The following is an 18,877-nucleotide window of genomic DNA, read 5'->3' on the forward strand; positions in this document are numbered from 1 at the left end:
TATCTGTTGTTCACACTGTCCCCTTTTGCCATCTTTAGCAAACAGTTCACCTTTGGGGCCTCAGTTTCCTTGTCTAGAAAGCAAGAGAAGCAGAGTCCATGACTACAAAAGGAGCTAATTTTCGCTGGACCTGGGGTGAGCAGCCTTAAATCCCACCACTGGGGAGGTGGCGGCGGTAGGATTGCCCATTTGAGCTTGCCGGGGCTACGAGGTCAGATTCTGTGGCTAAGAGCAGGTTAAGCTATTCAGGTCCAAGGTAAGAGAGGGCTTGCTTGCTGGTTGAGCTAGGCCAGGGCTTCTCCCTCTAGAGGACATGGAGGGTAACTGCAGGGACACCCATACAGAAGCGGGACCGAGCCTGGGGACCAGAAGAAGCAAGTGTTGTTAAACCAAGTTCACAGTGCACTCTTCTCTCGCAGCCTGTGCAGTCCCTTAGTGCCTACCGTGACGGGGTAGACAAGTGTCCCAAAGTCACCTCCCCGCATGAGAGTCCTGGGCCAGATCTCAGCCTACAGTTGAAAGAGGTGAAATTACTTCACCTCTCTGAGCCGATTTGGCATGCAATGATACTTCCTAGCCCTCAGGGCTGAGAATTTGAAAGGCAGTTGTGTTCTTGAGAAAATGTCCCCAGAGAGGTGCCCTGGCTCCAACGTGAAGCTCTCTGTTCCTCTGCTGCAGTCACAGTGGCTTGTGTGAGTCCCCTGTACTTCAACCTCAATCTGCCACTCGTTTCTGCTTCCTGGAGGCTGGGTGTCTCCATTTCCAAGTTTCACTACACCAACAGGCACTCTTGCTGGGGTTGGCAGCACACAGGAGGGGCCGGTAACTCCTGGGGACTGGCAGCAGCAGTCCGACCGGGGGCAGGAGGTTGGGAGATTGCGGGGGTTGGCAGCAAGGCTGACACACACGGAGACATTTTTCTTTCCTCCTTAGTGTTTGTCATAACAGCCTGGAATGTCGGCTCATAAACTGAACTTGTGCTAAGTGTGGAGTTCAGGCAGCCTTAGAGGAGGTAAGATCTGCACAGAGCCCTGAGGAATCTCTTTCTCAATTGAGACAAAGATCTCCAGGTGCGGTAGGCCCTGCTCAGGAAAGGATGAGTTCTTCAGGGTGACAAGGAAGGCAGAGTGCTAAACAAAGTCACATTTGGAGGAGCACAGGGACCTGACATCTGTGGGTGACAGGCTTCTAGGAGCCCAGGGAACAGACCTTCCAGTTTTCTGGAGAAAACAGCCAAGTCCAGGCTTGCCTCTTTTTTTTTTTTTTCCTTATCTTTTCTTGCTATGTAGGTCAAGTTGGCTTGGAACTTGGGGAAAATCCTCTCCCTCCCTCCCGAATACTGGGGATACATGTGTTCACAGCCGTGCTTGATTTTTTTTTTAACTAGGGTCTTGTCCAGCTTGGTCTTGACCTTGCAAAGTTCCCCCCTCAACTTCTTGAGAATTAGGGTTGTAAGTCTCCACCACCACGTCTGTCCGAAGTGAGTGTTAAGGCCGAGTAGGGTGTAGGACACAGGGAGGGAGGACCTGGCTAAAGAGTAGCTTGCACAAGGCATGGAGATGAGAAACCACGAGCGACATTGAGTGCATGCATGGCTTTGGCACAGGAAAGAGAGTGGGAAAGTGAAGGTGGCCTCACTATGTACCCCCGGGTGACCTGGAACTCACCTCATAGACCAGGCTGGCCTCACACTCACAGAGATCCGCCTGCCTCTGCCTCCCGAGTGCTGGGATTAAAGGCGTGCGCCACCAACGCCCTGCCTCTGCCTCTTATTTTACGAATCAGTAAATAATGCTCAAAGATGAATGATCTGTGACTGTAGAACACAGCCCCTCCCCCACTCCCTCTCCCTTCCCTCCCCCCTCCCAGGATCACAAAGCAAGGGGAAGTCACTTGGGCACAGATGCCAGGCCATTCCTGGGATGCCTGCTCTTGCCTTCAACATTCCTTTATTAAACTCCTATCTGAGCTGGCAGCCTTCCTGTTTCAGGCCAGCAACTCGTTGTCTCTCAGCAATTATTTTCAGGTCTCCATGTACCACAGAAAGGAAGGGGCCACCACAATGGGAGCCTGCTGGAAATGCGTTTTATTTTTTGAGACAGGGCGAGTCTCACTACACTTGCTTTGAGCTCTGATCTTCCTGCTCAGCCTCCAGAGAGGTGTTGGGATTGCAGGCAGGTGTGTGCCACCAGAGCCCCATTTTAAATGGGGAGAAAAGGATTGGTTGTTTGGTTTTTAAGACGGGGTTTCTGTGTGCAGACCGAGGCTCTGGCATTTGTCGTATAGACCAAGCTGGCCTCAAACTCACAGATATCCACTTGCCTCTGCTTCTCAAGTGCCTGTGCCACCACAGGAAGAGGGTGCATGACTGAAGCAAGCGCCATCCAAGCCGGTCCCATCGTCCTGGGCAGAGTTGGTTCTTCCATTGCTTACGTGTAGTTCACACAGGCAGTGATGGACGCCTTGGTCTGAGGCCTGCATGTTGGATGTTGCCCTGCCTGGTCATGTCTTATTTAGGAGTTCCCCCAGGACACACCCGTTCCAGTTGCCCCATGGACTCTAATCAGTCAAAAGTCAAAAATGGAAGCGCACATTAAAACAGGCAGGTGCAGGTCCAGGGGCCTCGAGTCTAAATTTTATTTTCAGTCTTTTTCTTTCCGTCCGCATTTGCATGTGAAGCTGCCCGGTAGCTTCAAGCTCTGTGGGGAACCTTGCTGGGTCCTGGTAAAAACAGTTCCAGCCGGGCGTTTAATCCCAGCACTCGGGAGGCAGAGGCAGGCGGATCTCTGTGAGTTCCAGGCCAGCCTGGTCTACAGAGTGAGTTCCAGGACAGCCTCCAAAGCCACAGAGAAACCTTGTCTCGAAAAACCAAAGGAAAAAAAAAACCAGTTCCTTTCTAAGCAGAGAGGTCGCGAGGGTAGCCAAGGTCCGACTCCTCATTGAGTATTTGGGGTCCAGGTACTTAGATGGTGTCTCCAGGAATCTTCACCATAGGCTTAAAAAAACAAAACAAAACTCTATCTTCATAGGCTTAAAAAGCAAAAAACACAAAAACAAAAACAAAAAACAAACAAAACAAAACAAGAAAACCCCAAACCAACAACCCTAACAGGTGAGACGCCGGGATTCGGAATTGTAGTCTTGAGGAAGGCAGCCCATGTTTCTCTGTTTCAGACCCCAAAGCGCACACAGTTTGGCTGCCCCTGCAACAGCCTTCAAAGGGCTGCTGGAAGGCGAGGGGAAACCTTTCCCTCAGATGGGTTTCGGATGCCTAAGTCTCCTCTCAGACCAATTAAATCACAGCCTCTGGGGTCGATGCACACGTCGGTGTCTTTCCGGACTCCCCGGTTGATTCTTGTAAGCACTGGGGGGCTGCCCTGCCCTCTGACAGCCAGAGACACTTAGCCTCTTCCAAAATCGTGTTCAGGAAAACAAAACCTGGGGCGCGGGGCGGCGGGGGCCGCTAATTCCCCTTTGCTCAGCGTCAAAACCTGGGGAGGGACCCTGGTGGGGGTCCCTCGCGGCTCAGGTGTGGCTTGACTGCAGGAAGTTACCCCCCTCCTGTGGCCCGGAGCGCTGGGCGGTTGCGCCATCCAACCTAGCTTTCGTAACAGCGAGCCGGGGGCTGCCAAAAGGGAGTTTTTGCACCGGTTCCTCAAATGTTTCGCGGTTGCCAGGACGGCCCGCTGCTCCGTGTCACGTGCAAGTGGGAAGTCGCACCGACACTGAGCTGAGCCGCGCCAGGGCGAGCGCTCGCTCGCAGTCGGGAGCTGAGAGCGGAGCCGGAGGGGGACGGCTACTGATCTCCCCCTCTCCCCCAGCCCCCCCCCCCTCCGCCCCGGACCCCGGCTGCGGAGCTGCCCCGCTGCCCCGCGCAGAAGAAAGCATGCTGGCAGTCGGTTGTGCGCTGCTGGCCGCCCTGTTGGCTGCGCCCGCGGTCGCGCTGGTCCTCGGGAGCTGCGGCGCGCTGGGTAAGACGACCTGGGACGGGCAGGGGGATGTGACACTGACTCGTTCTGTGGGCAGCGTGAGCCTCCGTGGGTACCAGGGTACCGGCCGGGGCTAACCCACCTGTGCGGACGTGGTAGTGGTTAGCGCGCCCCCTGCTGCGTCTAGCGCCTTTGGCTGCCGGCTCCTGTACGTCTGGGCAGTTGCCTAAAGTCTGAGTACAGGACCGTGTTTTCCCGAAACCTGACTTTGGTGTCTGGTTCCCAGTGTTCCCATGTGTCTTCTTACTCAGTGGCATCCCGGGTCACTTTGAAGGAAGATACCCAGAGGGCGCGCCCTAGCGGAGTAGTAGTCCCCTCTGGAGAGTCCTCTGTGCCACTGGCTCCTTCTGCTTTAGCTGCGGCACCTCGCTTGGCTCTCCTCAGGTCCACTGCGAGTCATGTCGTGAGTGATGATAGTGACCTAATTGTGAAGGGTCTGACATCATGGGCTCTGAGTCATGGGTGCTCCCGCCTCAAATACTTACTCCTTTAGCCAGTACTAGCCGTGGCATGCAGAGTGCCAACACCCACCCCTCCCCGGTTCTGTGGGCCTGACAGCAAGGGATGTGGGACCTCTTGGAACTGTGCCCCCACCCCCGCCCCATCCCTTCCTGGTAATCGGGTGGACCAGGCACAGGGTAGGAGTTCTGTGTTGCCTTCCCGGCCCTCTGCCTTGAGGGGCTAGGCCTCTCTGTGGGCTCTGGCTGCAGGCCCAGCAGCCTGCCTGGTGTCTTCTGGAAGAACTGGGCAACTGCTTCTCTACTTGTTGTTTTAGGGGCTGAGGTTTTCTGCGAGAGCTTGGAGAGTCAAGGGGCACTGGGGAGATTTCCGCAGTGCTGGCTGTGGAGGCAATGGCTGGGGAACACACTGTTAGCGCTCTCCCTCTGCCTGGAAGGCAGGATTCACATGCTCCGCTTGGTACTCCTGCATATGTTTCCTCTCTCTTTCCTTTTTTAGGTAGGGTCTCACGTAACCCAGACAGTCCTCAAACGTGTGCTTCTCCTGCCTCCATCTCCTGAGTGCTGGGATCTGGGGCGTCAACCACACCCTGCATTCTACACATTTGTTTGTTTGTTTTGTTTTTGAGTGCTCTTATTTAAAGGCTGCCAGGCTCTACATATTTTTAATCCTCTGTTGGGTTGACGTAAAGCTTTGAGAGGAGTCTGAGGTCCAGAGAAGTGCGATGGTGGGAAGCTGTCGGGCCCAGTTGTTGGACCCCCTTCCACGTCTCAGCGTTCCCTAGATCCCTAATATTTCTCTGTTGATCTAGACCAGTAGGCAGAGCTGAGGGCGCTTGGGGCAAGCTGAGCATCCCTCTCATCTGGTGGAATTCTGGGGCAGAAGGCACGGATGGAAGAGGAGGTCCTCACGTGGCCTCTCGTAGGGCCAGGCAGGACTGACGCTGTCTCTTTTTGGGAGAGCAGGAGCGGGCCTCTCTGTCTGTCTCGGGTACTAACCCACCACCCACCCGGCACCACGCCACCGTTCCTCTCTGTTCCGAAGGAGTTACAAGGCACTTTGGGGACGAGTTAGTTTTCCTGTGGTTCAGAAAGGACGCCCAAGGGTGGGGGTGTCTTCCGACCTGAACAGCCCCTAGAAGACAGAACTGGGACTCTGGGAGGAAGTGAAAGCCCTCCCAGCTCAGAAGGAAAATGCAGAGAAGCACAGGCCCCAGCCCATCTCCCACACCCACACTTGCGCACCACAGACTAGAGGGTGACAATCAAGAACCAAGCATCAAACGGGAAGTGTGGAGCAAATGACTGAGATGTTTGGCTTCAGAGAGGGGAGCCAGCTGGAGCTGACTGGCAGGGGAAATCCATCAGTGGCCCCCTTAGAGCCTGCCCCGCCAGGGCCTGCTAGGACTCCTTGGTGTCCTTGCCTCCTAGGTAAGGTCCTGGACCAGCTGGGATTGAGACTTCTGCTGGGTCAAACATTCTAGGTGCTGCTGGCTGAGGACAGCCTGGGTATGAGTGGCTTCGGTTCCCCTTTTCTTCTGCAAGGCAGGAAAATACACACAGCAGCATAGAGGCCTAAGTACTAAGTATTTAAATCTTCACACACTTCTGAATTCTCTTTGGGGCAACCTCTTTCTGTCCATAAAACCCACCTTCGTCCGTAGCCTCATTCTGAATTAGTGTTTTTCTTTTGTCTAGGATAGGACTTTGGCTAGGAAGAATGTCATCTTTATAAAAGTGACAATTAAATCTTTTTTTTTGTATTTTGAGACAAGGTTTCTTTGTATAATCCTGGTTGTCTTGGAACTCACTCTGTAGACCCGGCTAGCCCTGAATTCAGATATCCACCTGCTTCTGCCCCTGCTTCCTGAGTGTTGGGATCAAAGTCATGCACCACCATTCCCAACCAAAAACAATTCTTGATCCCTGACCATTCATTAAACTTGTATCAGAATATCAGGGAGAAAGTTCTAAACTTTTAAAAATCAAAATTTTGGTCATGATTCTTGGGCACTGCCAGGGTTGAGGACATTTGCCTAAATGGTTGAAGAACTGAGTAAAGGCCCTCCTCCCTCTACCCCTCCCTTATCAACAGGGCTCCCTGTTACCAGAAGCCTCTCCCCACTTGGGCTCTCCCCCCTGTTTACTCATTGCAACACACATTTATGGATTCCCTGTGAAGCCCTTGGGAACTTTGTGAGATCAGTCATGCAGACTCCACCCTGGAAGGATCCCGAGCATGGCCAAGAGCAAATCCCGAAGAGAGAGATGCTCAGGTCTCTCTGACTTGAGCACTGGGTACCACCTCTCCAGGGACTCATTGTCTCATGAGGCAACTAGACAGAGGAACCATCTCAGATGGGGACCTGAAGGCAACAGGAGCCTGGCTGTTCTCTACTTCATCTGACCCTTGTCATGCTGTGTAGACCAGTGGGGCCCTTGCTGGGTTACATAAACAAAGTAACCTCAGAGCTGCAAATACATGTCCCCTCCCTCTGCAAGCCTGAGTGTCACAAACCCAGTCACCAGTCTCAGATGAGCCAGTGGCCATGGGTGCCTATTAAGATTTAAACAAGTAAAATGGACAGACGAGAATGCTTGGTAGGCAAAGAAGAGTATTTGCTGACAGACCGAGATGGTAGACTCACTCCCAAGGGTTGTTTCTCTGGGTCCCACATATGCACTTTGACTTGCGCACATAAACAAACACACAAACAAATGAATAGCATAAAACATTCTGGTGTGGGGATGGAGAGATGGCTCAGAGGTTAAGAGCACAGACGGCTCTTCCAGAGCCAGCAACCACATGGTGGCTCACAACCATCTATAATTGAATCTGGTGCCCTCTTCTGGCATGTAGGCAGAACACTGTTTATGTAATAAATAAATAAATCTTTAAAAAAAGATAACTTAAAAAAATTCTGGTGTGTAGTGGTGCATGCCCTTAGGCCCAGTACTCAGGAGGCAGAGGCATATGGATCTCTGTGGGTTTGAGGCCAGCCTGGTCTACACAGCGAGTTCAAGAAAGAGAGGGGAAAAAGGTGATTTCTAGATGTGCTTGATGGTGCAGTTCTAGAATACAGGAAGTTGATGCAGGAGGATTGCAAGTTCTAGTCCAGCCTAAGCTTCAGAGACAGAGAGGGAGGTGGGGGGGGAGGACCCTTGTAAAGCAAACCAGAACAAAGAGTTACAGACAGTTGTGGACCCCCTGGAAAGGGAACTAGTACTCTAAGCCACCGGACCGCCTCTTTAGCCTGAGACTTTGTGTTTTCATCTAGGAGAAGGGAAAAGACAGAGAGATAGATAAAACTGGACTTGGAGGGGTCTGGAGGGATGCTCAGCACTTAAGGTCACGTGTGGCTCTTGCAGAGGACCAGGGTTTGGTTCCTAGCACCCACGTGGTGGCTCATATCTGTCTGTAACTCCAGTTCCAAGCGATCTGATGCCCTCTTCTGATCTTCTGGGGTACCAGGCATGTACATGGTGTGAATACATACACACAGGTAAAACATCTCACGTGTAAAGTAAGTCTTAAAAGCAATGAAAAAAAATGACTTGGAAGGTGGGGTGTGTTGTGGTGAATGCTTTTATTCCTAGCACGAAGGAGGTAGAGGCAAAGCCAGTTTGGTCTACACACTTACAAACTTGACCTGCAGATTCTGCAGCCCAACAACCCATATGGAGGTACCCGAGAGAAAAAACTGTCCAGGATATGCACAGACTTTTTTCTTTCACTCTTTTGAGAGAGTATGACGCCAGCTGTTGCCCTGGCGTTTGCTTAGTGTTAGGGAGTATGAGTGTTCAAGAGATGATGGGAAGATAAGAGGATGCGCCTGGCGAAGTTCAAGGTTGGCGTAGGCTCCATGAGACCCCCGGAGGTGAGGGGGGCAGGGGGGGAGAAAATGACTATGGATCCTGAGAAGGAGGCAGCAACTTGGGAGTGAAACCTGAACTTGAGGGTCACCTACAGGCAGATACCTCCACCCCCTTTCCTTCTTCCTGAAGCAGGGTCTCTCTGTGTGTCTCCCTCAAATTGTTCTCTGGCTCACAGAGATCTGCCTCTGCCTCCTGAGCGCTGAGATTACACGTGGCTAGATTTCATTCTAAACTTTTAGAATTGCCCGGCCCAGCCTGGGTGGCAATGGAAAGAAGATACCCCAGGGGCCTGAGCTGGGAGGCAAGATTAGGAAAGCCTGAGGATATGAGGCCCGGGAACATGACAGTAACAAGAAAGGTTGGTGTCCTGGAACCCAGGACAGTGTGCTCATGAGTGGAGTGCTCATTGCCGAATACTCCTGAGAAGCCACCCAGGCTTCACAGTGGACTTATCAGCTGGTAGCAGGACATCCGTGGCGACTGTGGCCTGAGGAGCTGATAGGAATGGTTGGGAACCAAAGACTGGCAAAGAGACAGCAGGTCCGGGCAGCTCTTTCGAGGTCTCAGAGAATATCTGTTGGCTAAACACAGCGGACAAAGAGGGGTTTCAAAAGACTGTTAAAAGATGTGTGCTTTTACATGTTGATGAGAAAGATCTAGAAACCAAATAATCGAAAGGAGCAAAAACTGGTGGGGCGACGTCCTTGAGTAAGTAGTAAGGAGAGAGATGCTCAGAGAGCCTTAGAAACTGGTCCACGATCACACAGCAAGGATGCGACAGACCAAGGTGTGTGTGTGTGTGTGTGTGTGTGTGTGTGTGCGCGCGTGTGTGTGCATATGCGTGTGTGTCTGTGCACACCGGCATGTGTACCTGTGTGTGCGTGTACGTGTGCGTGCCTGTGCGTGAGTGCATATGCAGGCAGGTTCACAAGCACATATGTGCGCATGCAGGAGGTGTAGGTCATACACAAGACGCACATGTGAAAGCCAGTCAAGACACTCGGTGTCTTCCTCTGATATCCTCCAGCTTATTTTTGAGACAGAACCTAGAGTTTACCAACTGACTAGCCAGGTTGGCCAGCAAGCTTGGGGAATCTGCTCGCCTCTGCCTCTAGTCCTTGCCCCTGGGTTACAGACACACACCCCTGTGCCCACCTTTTTACATGAGAGCCGGGGAACTGAGCTCACGCTTGTCTGGCAAGCTTTACTGACTGAGCCATTCCCCAGCCCCCCTTTTATTATACATATGTTGTCAACAACCCCTACCTTTCCCGGGACAGAGGGACAACAAGGCCACCCCTCTTTAGAGACTCCTGGACTCATTAGTGTGACCAAGTGTCCCCTTCCTGCCCCAGGAAGTTCCCACTGCCTTCTAAGAATTGAAGAATACTCCAGGCTGTGGTATGGGGTATTAGCCAGCCCAGTATAGTCTCTGCCACCCTGTCCCCTCAAAATCCGTTCACATCACTTTAGTCTAGGGAAGGTTTCACGATCACATTTCGCCAAGAGCTGAGCTGGCCTAGTCCATCCAGGAGCCTCTGGGGACATCACCTCAAGCTGTGACAGTACTTTCTGATACTGTAACACACAGGAGTGGGCTGGGCTGCTGCTGCTAACCCTAGGATCTCGTTGATAGGAGGGGGAGGCCGTGGTGTGAGGGCTTTGTCGCTTGAGTGGGAAAGAGGCCGAAGTGCAGGGGACAGTGTTTACAGCTCACAGCAGCTCGTGTTGGTGAGATTAGGCGTGTTCTGAAAGCAGCACCAAGTTTCACCTACGATATTGAATGTAATCTCATAGCATCATTTTAAGGTGAGGACCGAAGTCATTTCCACTCTGTGGATGGAAAGAACACGGCCTAGGAAGGTTGAGAAGCCCTTGCTGTGTAAACCAGGATGGCTTTGAACTTGTGGTGATCTTTCAGTGCTTCTTGTGTTCTGGGGTTATTGTCTTCCTCCTGCCAGTTCCCGGATAACCACTCAGAGGCTCAATATTACTTAAAAATGCTTGGCTGATGGCTCAGACTTATTATTACTTAGCTCTTACATTTAAATTAACCCATAATTGTTATCTATGCTTTGCCATGTGGTTCATGGCTTGCTATCTTATTTTTCACGTCTTGCTTCCTGGGCCGCTGGCTGGCGGCTGTCTCTTTTGACTCTGCCCTCCTTCTCCCTGTATCTCCATTTGGCTTTTCTGCCCAGCCTTATGCTGCCTGGGTATAGATCAAATCAACTTCATTTATCAACCAGTGAGAGCAACATGTATTCACAACGTGCAGAAAGAGCATCCCACAGCAGGCTACAGATGTGTGCCCCCTAAACAGAGTTATTTGTTACCCTTGAATGTTTCATTATATGAAATACCCACTTTATCTGCCCATCCCTTGCTCATCGGGCAGGCATTCGGCCAGCTGAGCTACGTCCCCAGCTCATTCTCTTTTGGTGGGCACTTTACCACATGTCACCTTGCTGTTGCAGACAGAGCTGTGGGGGTAACTTTGACACCCCTTATACTTCAAAAGCACACCCGTAGGGTAAAGTCCTCCAGGGGGACTGATGGGTCAAATGCCTTGAGCTTCGTAATTTGAGAGAGAAGTTGTGTTAAGAGAAGCTTTTTCTTTGAGAGAAGCCTTTCCGCCAGCCTGGTCCCAGAGCCGCTTTCCCGCCAGCCTGGTTCTAGAGCCGTATCAGTCCCAAATAAATACACAGGAGGCTATATGAATTATGAAGCTGTTGGCCTTGCTTGTTTCTTTCTGGCTAGCTCTGACTTAAGTAATTACCCCATAATTGTTAATCTAAGTATGTCTCTTACCAGAGAGGTTTCCGGGCTTCCTACCCCAATGGCGTTACATCTCGAACTCGCTGTGTTTCTCCTTCCCAGAATCCTCCTGGACTCCTAGCCCCACCTATCTAGATTCCTATTGGCCAGCAGTAATTTATTGACATATACACAGGACTTCCCCAACAAAGTTGTACCAATTTACTCCAGCAAAATACAAGCATGCCTATGTCTGCACACCTACCAGCACGCTACTAAAGTGGCCCCCAGTCAGGAGTGGTGGTGCACACCTTTAAACCCAGCACTCAGGAGGCAGAGGCAGGTGGGTCTCTGTGATTCTGAGACCATCATGGTTTACAGAGTGAATTCCAAGGCATCAGAGCTACATAGAGGGCCTGTCTCAACAAAACAAAACAAAACAACAGCAACAAAATCAAATAAACAAACAAAAAATAGTCTCTGCAAAGAACAGTATGTCTCTGTGGAGTTAATTTGCACACTTCTCTGAATGTGGCTGGATGGGTGTTTCTCCATGTGGCAGGCATTTAATAATTCATTTGCATAGTCTGCCTGTTTATACTGTTCATTTTTCACTGGACTATTGATCTTTCTCGTGTTGTTTCCGGAAGTTCTTACTATAAAAAAGGAGTTGGTCTTATACAAGACGTAAATAATTTTCTGGTTTGCCTTTTATTATTTTGATAGCAAAGGCTCCCCCCCCCCATATTTATTTTGCTTTGTTTCAATTGTTTTTGAGACAAGGTCTTTCTTGCTGTTTGGCTCAGGCTGGCTTCCAGCCCCCAAGCCTCCTAGCTCAGCCTCTTGAGTACTGGGATTACAGGAATGGCCCACCATTCTCAGCAGAATTTTTTTTTTGATTTTTCGAGACAGGGTTTCTCTGTATTGTTTTGGAGGCTGTCCTGGAACTCACTCTGTAGACCAGGCTGGCCTCGAACTCACAGAGATCCGCCTGCCTCTGCCTCCCGAGTGCTGGGATTAAAGGCGTGCGCCACCAACGCCCGGCAGAAATTTTTTTAAAGCTATAGCTAAATTTATGTGGCCTCTGAGTTTTGTGTCATATTTACTGATGTCTTTATACCAATACCATTTTAAAAGATTCTTCTTTTTCTTTTAATTTTATGAGTTTAAAACTTAAAAAAGTCAGGCAGTGGTGGCACATGCCCTTAATCCCAGCACTGGGGGAGGCAGAGATAGGTTGATCTCTGTGAGTTCAGGACAGCCTGGTCTACAGAGTCAATTCCAGAAACCCTGTCTCAGTTGAAAGAAAAAATCACATCTATCCTCCTAGCACTTGGAAACAGGGTATCTGGGAGTTCAAGGTCAGCCAAGTTACAGTGTGAAGCCCTATCTCCAAAACCTAGCTAATGTACGTATTTTAAAGGGGCTGGAGAGATGGCTCAGTGGTTAAGAGAGCATAATGCTCTTTCAGAGGACCCAGGGTGTCAGCATCCATAACAGGTGGCTCACAGATGCTTATAGTGCCAACTCCAGGGGAGCTGACCCATGTCTTCTTCTGGAGTCATGAGCACACACATATGCACACACACACATAAATATGCAGTTTAAAAAAAGATCTTAAAAAAGAAACACTGAACTGAACCCTGGAACCCAGTTGCAGAGAGGAAGGAATGATGAGCAAAGGGGTCATGACTTGGCTGGTGAAGCCCACAGAAGCAGATGACCTGAACAAGGGGGAGCTCATGGACCCCAGACTGATGGCTGCGAGGCCAGCATGGGACGGATCCTGGTGTGTCAGCAAGGAGGCCTAGGCAATCTATGGGGCCCCGGGTAGTAGATCAGTATTTATTCCTGGCATACAGTAGATTTTGGGAACCCATTTCACATGGAAGGATGCTCTCTCAGCCTGAACACATGGGCGAGGGACTAGGTCCTGCCCTGGATGATGTGACAGACTTTGGAGATCCCCCATGGAGGGCCTCACTCTCCCAGGGGAGCGGAGTGGGAATTGAGTGCAGGGTTGGAGGGTTGAGGGGGCAGGGGAGGAGGGGAGGGAGAGGGAGCTTGGATTGACATGTGAAGCAAGCTTGTTTCTAATTTAAATAATAAGAAAAAAGAATTCAGAGCTGTTGAGGTAAAGGTTCCAGAGACACAAGCCTGGGGACTTGAGTTTGATCCCCAGAACCCACATAAAAGTGGACGGAGAGAACCAATTTCACACAGTTAACCTCTGACCTCCACACATGTGCTATAGCATTCACACACCTCATGGTAGGCATCCCTCACACATATAATAAATAATTTGTATATTTGGCTAGGTATGGTGGCACATGCCTTTAATCCCAGCACTCCGGAGGCAGAGGCAGGCGGATCTCTGAGTTTGAGGTTGGGTGATCTATATAGTGAATTGTCCACAGCCCGGGCTATACAGAGAGACTGTCTCAAAACAAAACAAACAAAATTTATAAATATTTGATTCACTTGAATTAATCAAGGAATGAGATATGAGGTTTGCCCTTTTTCCCGTTATAACCTGATATCCCTTTATTGTTTATTGAATATGCCATTTTTCCTCCATTGATTTTAATTAGTTCATTGGGGATGAAGCTTTGTGAATGCCAGACAAGTGCACCCTCTACACTGAGATATGTTTCTTCTCCCTCCCTCCCTCCCTCCCTCCCTCCCTCCCTCCCTCCCTCCCTCCCTCCCTCCCTCCTTCCCTCTCCCCCCCCCAAGACAGGCTCTCATGTAGCCCAAACTGACCTGGAATTCAGTCCCTTTAACCACTTTCAAAATGAACCACTCAGTAGCACAGAGTGACCCCCACCTCCCTGCTGGCATTTGAGCCCAGAGTTCTGAACATTTGGAGCATTCAGGGCATCTACCATTGAGCTGTGCCCCCGCCCTGGCTTCTATCCCTGTGTTTCCTAGTCACTGTCTCCATTCCCATGGCACTGCCACACTGTTTTAATTATTATGCCTCTATAATGTGCTATAAATTGGACAAAACTAATTTCATTCTCATTCTTTTTCTTTTCCAAAAATTTCCAGCTGGGTGTTGGTGGCACATGCCTTTAATCCCAGCACTCGGGAGGCAGAGGCAGGCGGATCTCTGTGAGTTCGAGGCCAGCCTGGTCTACAGAGTGGACAGCCTCCAAAAAATACAGAGAAATCTTGTCTTGAAAAACAAAACAAAACAAAACAAAGTCCTGGCTTTCTTTACTTGTTTACTTTTCCATTTGAACTTTAGAATCAACTTGCATATTTAACTACCTTTTAAAAAAGTCTTTTTGTGCCCTCTCCACCTGCCCCCACAGGGTCTCATTATGTAGCCCTAGCTGGCCACAAACTGTAGAGCCATTGGGTGGGACACATGACTATGATCTCAACATCCGGGAGAGGGGGGCAGAGGATCCGGAGTTTAAGGTTGTCTTTAGCTACGTAGGAAGGCCAGCCATGAAAACTTATCTCAGATAAAGATGTCTAAACAGACATAAAGGACTTTGTAGACCAGGCTATCTGTGTGCGTTTGCTCGTACCTTTGCTGAGTTTACGGAATTTGTGTCACCACATTCTGCCTTTTTATTAGTATAAACTTTAGAGATCAAGGAGCATTGCTGTTCTGTAATGCAGTGTTCTTGTTTTGCAAGATTCACTGGGGCTTATTCATAAAGACGCTGAGATGCTGCGGAAGAGCTGGACACCTGGATTCCACCAAGAGCAGATGTCCCACCCACCTGAATGCTTCCTTTCTGGTGACAGGGAGTGGGTGTGTGCACATAAACACACTCATCAGAGAGTGAGGGACATAGGGTGCAGTGGGGACTTGGGAGCCTGATGCAGCTGTGTGTCAGCAGTGTGTTTGTTAGGTCCCTGGAAGAGTGCAGGCAGCAAAATCTAACTGCCCCTTGGATCTTCACAAATACATCGTACTCACAGAACTGCTGAGAAGCAGACACAGCTGCAGAAGCCCCTGAGGGTAGGGGAAGGCACGCTTTTTTTTTTTTTTAAGGACAGGATCTCACACTAATCCATGCTTGTCTGGAACTCACTGCAATCCTCCTGCTTTAGTCAGTCTCCCAAGTGCTGCAATTGTAAGTGCGAGCCATTATTCCTTTGTCATTGTTTAAGTGTGTGTGTGTGTGTGTGTGTGTGTGTGTGTGTGTGTGTGCGTTATATGTCACTGTAGGTGTGTGCACATGAGTGGGCAGAGATGTATACAGTTGTGCCTATAACAGATAGACTGCTGTGTGTCTTACGTCGATGATTTTACTCATTATTATTATTATTTTGGTGTTTTGAGACAGGATTTCTCTGTATAGCTCTGTCTGTCCTGGAAATTGCTCTGTAGAGCAAGCTGGCCTCGAACTCAGAGATCTGCCTGCCTCTTCCTTCCAAGCGTGGCTGTAGATTTCTCTAGTTCCAACAGGTCTCACTGCAGCTTTAGCCCCAAATGAACACACAGAGTCTTATTAAATATTAAACTGCTGGCCAATGGCTAAGGCTTCTTATTGACTAGCTCTGTTTTAATTATTAACTCATTTCTATTAATCTATGTATTTCCATGTGGTCTTGGCTTACTGGAGAATGCCCACAACTGTTTCTCCTTTGGCTGGCTACATGGCAACTCTCTGGCACTTCTCTTCCTACCTTTCCCAGAATTCTCCTTGTCTCCTAGCCCCACCTATCCTCCATCATCCAAGTGCTATACTACCATGCTTGGCTGAGTTTGCACCTTCTTTGAGATGGAGGCTCACTGAACTAATTCTGCTGGGTTGGCTGGGCCCATGAGCTTCAGGAATCCCCCCCCACCCAATGCTGGAGTTACAGGCACTTGTCACCTTGCTGACTTTTTATGTCAGTTCTGGAGATCCAAACTCATGCCCTTAAGCAAGCACTTTACTGACTGAGTCATCTTCCTGACCCCAAGGCTTTTTCTTGTGACACCATCCCCCTCCCTTGCATACCAATATTGCTCTTTTTTGAGACCTACAGCTTGGTGGCCCTTTTGCTTCCTTCTTGTCTTTTTGTGAAATGGCAGCGAGAGAGGAAACTACAGAGGGCATATCTGTCTTGCAAGGGCATCAGATCAGAGGGGACTCTGGAGCTGGGCACTGGCTGTGGCTCCCTCCGTCTCTAGCATCTTGGGGAAGCAGCCACAGGCTCTAAGTCAGCAGACAAAAGGAGCTGGGCAGGGAGAAGACATCTGCAGATCAGTGGAGGTCATGGTAGCAGCACTGCTCTGCCAGCCATCCTGCTCCGAAGCACTGATAGCTCCCAGGTTTGGAGGCCAGTTGGTGAGGCACAACGGGTCTACAGGGGCTAGCCAGGTAGAAGAGGGCCAGAGAGGGATGCCGATGTTATTGGACTTGCTTTTGGGACGGCCAGTTCCAAAATAATGACACGAAGACTTCTTATTAATTAAGAAAGCTTGCCTTAGCTTAGGCTCATTCCAAACTAAGTTCATTTATAGCTTAAATTAACCTCTCTGTTAACCTGTGCTCTGCACGTGGCTTGTTACCTCTTCTCCATAATGTACGTCCGACTCCCCGTGTGTCTTGTTGGAGAATCCGCCTCTTCACCCCAGAGCTGCTATCTCTGTCCAGACGTCCTGACTCTTCTCTCCTGCTATTGACTGTTGTAGCGTTTTATTAAACCAATCAAGTGCCTTAGGCAGGCAAGGTAAAATAGCAACACATCTTCACACAATGTGATAAAATATCCCACAACCTGATGAGGATATTCTTCCTAAGTAGGTTCGGAGGAGCAGCCAGTGCTCTTAACCTCTGAGTCACCTCTCCAGCCCTGCATCACCACCTTCTGATGCTGCTGGGCCCTTATCCTTCCTAACCTTGGGCCCAGGATCCTTCAGGGCCACACCGCTGTACACAGAAATTCACAGCCTCTTGTCACTCCATCCTGGATGTTACAGGTCCATCCTGGATGTTACAGGTTTTTTTTTTTTTTTTTTTTTTTTGGCAGCCCCATGCTGTATATTGTCTGAGCTGGGTTTAGTGTTAGTGTCAGGACTCCTGTGTGTTGTCTGTAGGGCCCTGGAGATGAGAGGAGCCTCTGACCCTGAGGGAGCCTCTTGGAGAGATAGGAGTCAAGAAGACCTTCAGAAGAAATTGCAGCATGTACAGACAGATCCACCCTCTTTCTGACTGCTTAGTTCTAGAGCTTGGCATGGGGTGAGGGTAGGAGCTGGAGGAGGGGGGGTTGGTAGATTTATCTTGGGACAGCTTTAGGGAGATACGTAAGGTTCCTTCTTACCACTCTACCCACCTTCCAGAAATATGAAAACCCTTCCTGGTCAGACCCTGAGACCAAACTGTCAGAATGGAAGAACGCTTTTATGTACTGCTAAGAAGGGTAATGACTGGGGTAAACACGGACCGAGAGCTGGGAGCCGCGTCCACACTGTGATTTAGTGGTGTAAAACCGTAGTTTTAGCCTCACTGTGGTTTCTGGGTCTGATTCTCTATGGGGAAGCAGCGGGAGCGAATCCCGCAAGAGTCCCTAGGCATTTGGGCAGAGCCTGTGCAGCACCTGCTCCCTGCACCTCCCCACAGTGGCTTTCCAGACCAAAGTCCCCAGAGGCCCTGTCAGGGGAATCAGTGCCAGGACCTCCTGGCCTCTAATTTCTTCATTCCTTAATAGGTCAGTCAGGTGGGGCTGGGGAGGCAGGATTACTCTCCTCAGTTATCTTCCTAATTAGCAGCTCATAATCATGGAGAGATAACCTGCCTGGACCTTCCTGGCCTGAGGCCATGCCATTTTCTCCGATGAAGCCCGGGAGGACCAGGTGCTCTTCTGGTTTGGAGCTGGTCAGTACCCAGAGTTACTTTCCTGTGGGACCGCAGAAGCTTCTCTCTCAGGCCTTTCTCCCACGGGTATATGGTCCACTGGGTAGACAGGGAGGAAGGCCTAGCCAAGGTAAATACTGACTCTGCCAAATACAAGGCAAATACAAGCAGGTACAAGGAGTACAGCCCCATTAGAGGGCTGCACGCTGGTGTCCTGCCAGGAACCATGCATTAATTTGAGAAGCATTTGGAAACTCACTCAGAACAGGGGGCAAGAGCTATGACACAGAGCCTGAAGTACCGTCTGGCTGTGACCTGTAGGCCATAAGGGGCCTACGTAGCATGCCACAGAGAAGAGGCCCAGGTGTGGGACAAGTAGGGAGGCCGGGAGGCCAGAGTAGACGGGGAAGCACTGTACAGCTGATGTTAGGACAGGGCAGAGAAGGACAGCTTGAGCCCCACTCCCAGGGCCCACTAGGCGTGGTGCACACGGAAGGCTCCTCCCTGTCACCTGTCTTCCTCAGAACTCAGACTCTGAAGCTGGGGGTGTGACAGCTGGCAGGGGAGAGGAAATCAGATCAGGGAAACAGGGTGGTGAGCAGCCTAGGGGAGAGCGTATGGGCTTGTGCATGTCAGGTCTAAAACAAGTCCCTGGGTCAAGGTGGGAGAGAGGCTGCCTACCCCCACCCGACCCCCATTTACCCATGCCTAGTGCGTATGCCCCACTCACTAGCTGTGGGATTTGGGGCCAATTCCTTAACAATCCTATTTCTTTTTTTTTTTAATTTAAATTTAAATTAGAAACAAATTGCTTCACATGTCAATCCCAGGTCCCTCTCCCTTTCCCTCCCACCAACCCCCCCAATACCTATTTCGTTTTTGAGACAGGTCCTCACTATGTTTCCTAGGCAGCCCTTAAACTCCGAATTCTCCTGTCTGGGCCTCCCGAGTGCTGGGATTATTGACTGTACTGTCCTTATTTGGTTCCTTA

The 18,877-nt window shown here is 50.2% G+C and overlaps 1 protein-coding gene across 1 annotated transcript in view; it reads left to right on the plus strand.

The window, feature by feature from the left end:
• Nucleotides 1-3,719: 3,719 nt before the first annotated feature.
• The window catches only part of Il6r (interleukin 6 receptor), a 52,456-nt gene continuing 37,298 nt past the window's right edge, over nt 3,720-18,877 (plus strand). The window contains exon 1 of the mRNA XM_013120699.3: nt 3,720-3,971. Within this exon, the coding sequence (XP_012976153.1) occupies nt 3,887-3,971 (85 nt within the window). The 5' untranslated portion in view covers nt 3,720-3,886. The remainder of the gene's footprint in view (nt 3,972-18,877) is intronic.

This window comes from Mesocricetus auratus, unplaced genomic scaffold (assembly GCF_017639785.1).
Source record: "Mesocricetus auratus isolate SY011 unplaced genomic scaffold, BCM_Maur_2.0 Super-Scaffold_100009, whole genome shotgun sequence".
NCBI classification, from domain to species: Eukaryota; Metazoa; Chordata; class Mammalia; order Rodentia; family Cricetidae; genus Mesocricetus; species Mesocricetus auratus.